The sequence below is a fragment of the Piliocolobus tephrosceles genome, chromosome 11 (assembly GCF_002776525.5).
Source record: "Piliocolobus tephrosceles isolate RC106 chromosome 11, ASM277652v3, whole genome shotgun sequence".
NCBI classification, from domain to species: domain Eukaryota; kingdom Metazoa; phylum Chordata; class Mammalia; order Primates; family Cercopithecidae; genus Piliocolobus; species Piliocolobus tephrosceles.
In genome coordinates this window covers 56910883-56916882 of record NC_045444.1, presented here as the reverse complement: position 1 = coordinate 56916882, position 6000 = coordinate 56910883, and the positions used below count along the sequence as shown (strand labels likewise).

Sequence of the window (6000 nt, the reverse complement as noted above, 5' to 3'; positions counted from 1 at the left end):
TAGATAGATAGATAGATAGATAGATAGATAGATAGATAGATAGATAGATAGATAGATAGATAGAGGTGAACTTTATCACAATGTTGTATGTGTTGGCTCTAGAGTTAAATGATAAAAGAATGTAAATGCTCCAGAAGTTCAGTTGATGATTTTCACTGATGGGAGTCCTAGAGTTTATGTATGGATAAAATTAGTGTTCTAAGATTTTACACTTAGAAGATTTTAAGTTACAGATTGTCAATAGTAACCTTTCCTTTTTTCTCTCCCACAAAACTTGTAGGTATTTACCTCCTGAGTGTTTTGTGGTTGGAAAAGAGCCACCAAAGATTTCCAACAAGGTTGATGTATGGTCCGTTGGAGTCATCTTCTTTCAGTGTCTTTATGGTAGAAAGGTAAATTCAATTCTGCTAGCCTTCAGCTATACATTGATAAATGAAGTTGAATTTTTCCTTCTTAAAAGCAAAATTTCACTAACTCAAAGTCAATTTAGATCCTTCTAAAGAAAGCCAGGCTTCTCCGCTGTTTCTTCCTAAAATTTCCATGGATCAGAATTATTTTAATGTCACACCAGTTTACTTGACCTGCTTTTTGCTTTCTTTCTTTCTTTCCCTGTTTTTAAGAAAAGAAGTAACTATCTGTTAACATGCTAATATTTGTCTACTATTGGGAATACTGGAGTCAATACTTTTCATTATCCACCATTCACTTGACCTCCTCTTAAACACCTCCCACCCCACCCACACATACAGTTTGGCCTGGGTGGTCTGTTTCCCCCTGTTGCTTGTCAGGGAGATACCATCAAAGTTAGTCTTAATTATTTCCCAACTTATTTTTATATTGAGGTTGGAAGTACAGGTTACCATAGATATTATCTAGCCCACATCCCACCCCATCCCTTTATCAATAGGGGAAGAGAGGTTAAGGGATTTGTGTGGGATCTCCTCAATCCACATCCAGAGCTCCTTCATTTAAATTCGCCTGTGATACACAAAGTATTTGATCTTTGGAAACTGTCATAGGTATTTTCATTACTACTTCATCTCTTCTCTAATTGAACTTCATTGTTTAAACATTCAGAATAAAGTTTTACATTTCTTTTTATGTTTTTATCTTACATTGCAACAGCATTATTTTCTTCTTCTTACAGTGTTTAATCTATGTTGAAGATTGATTAGATAGGCTTTCTTGGCCTGCTATCAATTATACCTTGTTTGTATGAGAATTCATCTCTGGTTTCAAATAACTGAGGAAGATTTTAGAACACAAAATATTTGGATTTTGGATTTTGGGAATTCGCTTAGACAGAAATGATACCTGTGTTTAAGTATTTTGTGAGAAAAATATCTCAACGTTTAATTTTTTTTTTAAGCCATTTGGTCACAATCAATCTCAACAAGACATTCTTCAAGAAAATACAATATTAAAAGCCACAGAAGTCCAGTTTCCTGTAAAACCTGTTGTAAGCAGTGAAGCCAAGGTATTAAATTTTTGTAAATGAGTTTTGTGAAGTAACTTTTCTTTCATCAGTTTTGCTGACAACAAGGTAAGTACTTTCCAAAAATAAGTAAAGTCACAAGACTTGCTGCTGCAGGGGATCTGTCCAGCAGGAGCTGGTGATTTACTTTCAGAAAAGGCGTTGCATCAGCCTCTGGTTGCTGCAGTTTTTATCTTTTAAGCAGCCAAATATGGTCCCTGATTGTTTATGTTCATCAGCTGCTACTATGAAAATTAGGGAAAAATCACAAAATCTGGGCTCATCATTACCTTTTATGTATTATTTATCTGCTTATGTTAATACTGAGATATTATAAGTATATAAGAAATATTAAAAGTAATAATAGGGCCGGGCGTAGTAGCTCACACCTGTAATCTCAGCACTTTGAGAGGCCGAGGTGGGCAGATCATCTGCGGTCAGGAGTTTGAGACCAGCCTGACCAACATGGTGAAACCCCATCTCTACTAAAAATACAAAAATTAGCTGGGCATGGTGGCACATACCTGTAATCCCAGCTACTGGGGAGGCTGAGGCAGGAGAATCACTTGAATCTTGGAGGTGGAGGTTACAGTGAGCTGAGATCATGCCATTGCACTCCAGCCTGGGTGACAGAGCGAGACTCCGTCTCAAAAAAGAAAGAAAAAAAAGTAATAAATACCATTTATTTTAGGGCTTTTATATACATTGTCTTGTAACAACCTTATGAGGTGTAGGTACTTTTGTTATTCCCATTTTATAAAAGAGGAGAACAGCCATACCATGGCAAAAGGACCTTGTTCAGGATCATACCAGCTGGTAGGCAGCAGAGGTGCGGCTCACAAGTATCTACTCCTCCAGACTCCAAAGTCCACAGCCTTGACCTCTATGCTGCTCTGTAGTAGCTCTTGAGAGCTAATCCAGTATAATCCATATGTCTGTATAATAAAATTACAGGAAATAGCTATTTCTAATTAATAGCAAAACTTTTTTGGTGTTCAGTATCTTCCTGCCTTCATCCTATTGGCCTTTTGTGTTTGTGTTTTTATTACTCCTCTGTTGCATTCATCACAAAGCTCTTTCCTCTGTGACTTGCTGTTGTAGGCTTCTCTTTTCTAAACCTGGTCAAATTCATAAGACAAACCCAAGAAGCTCCTATTTTTTTCTTGTGTGAATAGTGCAGGCCATAAGAATAATTCATAAACAAGCACTATATGGTTTCTATATTCTCTTATTCTTACATAGTGCAGATACATACTGTGAGATGTTTGGAGTCGTCGTAACCTACCTAATTGAAAATATGCTGGGTTTTGTGTAATCTCACTGATTGTGTTTATTAGAACTGTCCAGCATTCCATTTTGTCTATCTTTATTGGTTTTTTGTAAATTATTTGAATGGTGGTTAGAACATTTTGACAATTAAAAAGATAAATATAGGCCAGGCATGGTGGCTTACACTTGTAATCCCAGCTCTTTGGGAGGACAAGGCAAGATGATCACTTGAGGCAGAGAGTTCAGGAACAGCGTGGGCTGTAACATAGTGAGACCCCATCTCTTAAAAAAAAAAGTAGGGGCTAGGCTTAGTAGCTTATGCTATAATCTCAACACTCTGGAGGCAGAGGTGGTTGCTTGAGCCCTGGGGTTCAAGACCAGCCTGACCAACATGGCAAAACCTGGTCTCTACCAAAAATACAAAAATTAGCCAGGCGTTATGGCACACACCTACAGTCCCAGCTACTTGGGAGTCTGAGGTGGGAGGATCACCTGAGCTCAGGAAGGTCAAGGCTGCAGTGAGCCTTGATGATACCGCTGCACTCCAACCTGGGGGGACAGAGTGAGACCCTGTCTCAAAAAAACAAATAGGCCAGGTGCGGTGGCTCACACCTGTAATCCCAGCAATTTGGGAGGCCCAGGCAGGCAGATTGCCTGAGCCCAGGAGTTAGAGACCAGCCTGGGCAACATGGTGAAACCCCATCTCTACTAAAAATACAAAAATTGGCCGGGCGCAGTGGCTCATGCCTGTAATCCCAGCACTCTGGGAGGCCGAGGTGGGCGGATCACGAGGTCAGGAGATCAAGACCGTCCTGGCTAACACAGTGAAACCCCATCTCTACTAAAAATGCAAAAAATTAGCCGGGTGTGGCGGTGGGCGCCTGTAGTCCCAGCTACTTGGGAGGCTGAGGCAGGAGAATGGCGTGAACCCAGGAGGCGGGGCTTGCAGTGAGCAGAGATTGCGCCACTGCACTCCAGCCTGGGCGACTGAGCGAGACTCCGTCTCAAAAAAAAGAAAAAAGAAATACAAAAATTAGCACGGTGTAGGGGCCTGTGCCTTTAGTTTCAGCTTCTGAGGATGCTGAGCTGGGAGGGTCGCTTGAGACCAAGAGTTGGAGGTTGCAGTAAGGTGAGATTGCACCACTGCACTCCAGCATGGGTGACAGAGCAAGACCCTGTCTCAAAAAAACAAAAAAAAGAGATAAATATTCTTATTTTAAAGCAAAATGAATTATTTTTGTATGATAAACATGACTCCTTTAACAAATATTTTAACTGTGCTAGCATCTAAATCTTGTCTTATTTTCTGTCTATAGCCTCATCGAGAACAGAAATTAAATGAATTTAGTTGACCCAAGATCTGTTTTTCTAATTCTGACCAAAAAGGCCAGGAGGAATGGAGTTGCCAAAGGCAAAGTCTCATTTAGCCATTCCTGGTTCTCTTCTTAGGCTCTTTATAGGTGCCACAGTCACCTTTTTGAGATCTGGAATCCAGGAAGGTTTAAGGGATTGTTGGGGGGATATATTATTAATAAGATACAGTTATATAATATATATCATAATATTTTAATGTAATATATAATATCTCTATATTCTGTATCCCTACAGAAGATACCTTTGCCAAGTACGTTCCCTGACTTGGTGTGGGCATCTTTAAGTACATTACTTGTTGCAGACTGCTTTTTTTTTTTTTTTTTTGAGATGGAGTCTCGCTCTGTCGCCCAGGCTGGAGTGCAGTGGCCGGATCTCAGCTCACTGCAAGCTCCGCCTCCCGGGTTTATGCCATTTTCCTGCCTCAGCCTCCCGAGTAGAGGGCTGGGACTACAGGAGCCCACCACCTCGCCCGGCTAGTTTTTTGTATTTTTTTTAGTAGAGACGGGGTTTCACGGAGTTAGCCAGGATGGTCTCGATCTCCGGACCTCGTGATCCGCCCGTCTCGGCCTCCCAAAGTGCTGGGATTACAGGCTTGAGCTACCGCGCCCGGCCGACTTCTTAATCTTAACCTTGCTATTGATAGCCTTTCCACCCCTCAAACTCTAACGTATCAGTCTTGATAGTTTTTCTCCCTCTGAATCATTTTTCAGAGTGATCTCTGAAATTTTGTTAAAGATAAAAAAGGTAAGACCTCTAAGGGATCAGATTGACTTCTGATAAACAGTAAGCTATGGTAAAATTAGAATAGCTAGGTATATTTTTAGAGAAAAATAGACTTCTAATTAATTTCAAAGCAAAGAAAGTACAAAATAGTTACTTTTTAATGTGATTATACTTCTGTTTAGTGGTATATATTAATTTCTAGTGTCAGCAATAAGAAAGGGAAACAATTACCAGTTACCTCCTGAGAATATTTTATCTGTTGTCACCTCCCCCCCTAAAAAAAAGGATGAACCTCAAAATTTAATATTAAGTGAAAGAGGCCTGGCAAAGGAGAACATAATTTATAATTCGATTTATATAAAATTGAAAACAGTCAAAACTTAACTGTGCTGTTAGAAGTCAAGATAAAGGTTACCTAGATTCGACTGGGGACAGAGCCAGTGCCTGGAAGTGGGCATGAAGGGGATTCAGAGGTTCTTTTTCTTGATCTGGTTGCCAGTTACATAGATGTATTTACTTTGTGCTGTGCACTTACGATTTGTGTGCATTTCTAAAAATGTGTTACACTTGCAAGAAAGGTTTTTTTTGTAAGAGGCTATTCTCAGAGAAAAACTAAGTAAAATTGGTTTGAGAAAAAAAAAATAGTGATTATATTCCATTTATTTAGCTTTTCCAGGAGTGTGATGATGCATAGGGTTAACCTGGGAAACAATATCCTTAATGGAAGTGTCACTTCAGTGGTCTTGTCATCTAAAGAAAGTCTTTATGTCAGTAGGAAAAAATATTATGGCTGAAAATGGCATCTTGCCCTTTGCTAAACTGAAGTGATAACAAAATGGGATGAGGGTGGGAGGACTGTTTAGCAGAAGAAAAATGCTAGAAAAAGAAGTCTTCAGAATTTCGTAAGCAGAAATAACTTTCCAGTATAAGTTCAAATGGTTGCAGTAGTAATTTAGACTGTAAAGTGAACCACTGCAGGGGCTTCAAGCAGTGAGTTGCATTTGGAGTGAGAATTTTATTGCTGCAGAATTTTCTTTTAAGGTTTGAACTTCCAATAAAATGAGATCTACTTATGTCTTTATTAAATGTGTCCATCCTTCTGTTGATTCAGTTGATTGATATTTAGAAGGGAAAAAGATCATTAATTGCTGACTTTTTCT

General features: G+C 39.3%; 1 protein-coding gene across 3 annotated transcripts in view; it reads left to right on the top strand.

Annotated features, from left to right (window-relative positions):
• The window catches only part of TLK1 (tousled like kinase 1), a 172587-nt gene that overhangs the window by 163623 nt on the left and 2964 nt on the right, over positions 1–6000 (top strand). For all 3 annotated transcript variants that reach the window (XM_023185933.3, XM_023185932.3, XM_023185934.1), the window contains 2 exons: positions 281–392; positions 1370–1477. In XM_023185933.3, coding sequence (XP_023041701.1) covers positions 281–392; positions 1370–1477 — 220 coding nt within the window. The remainder of the gene's footprint in view (positions 1–280; positions 393–1369; positions 1478–6000) is intronic.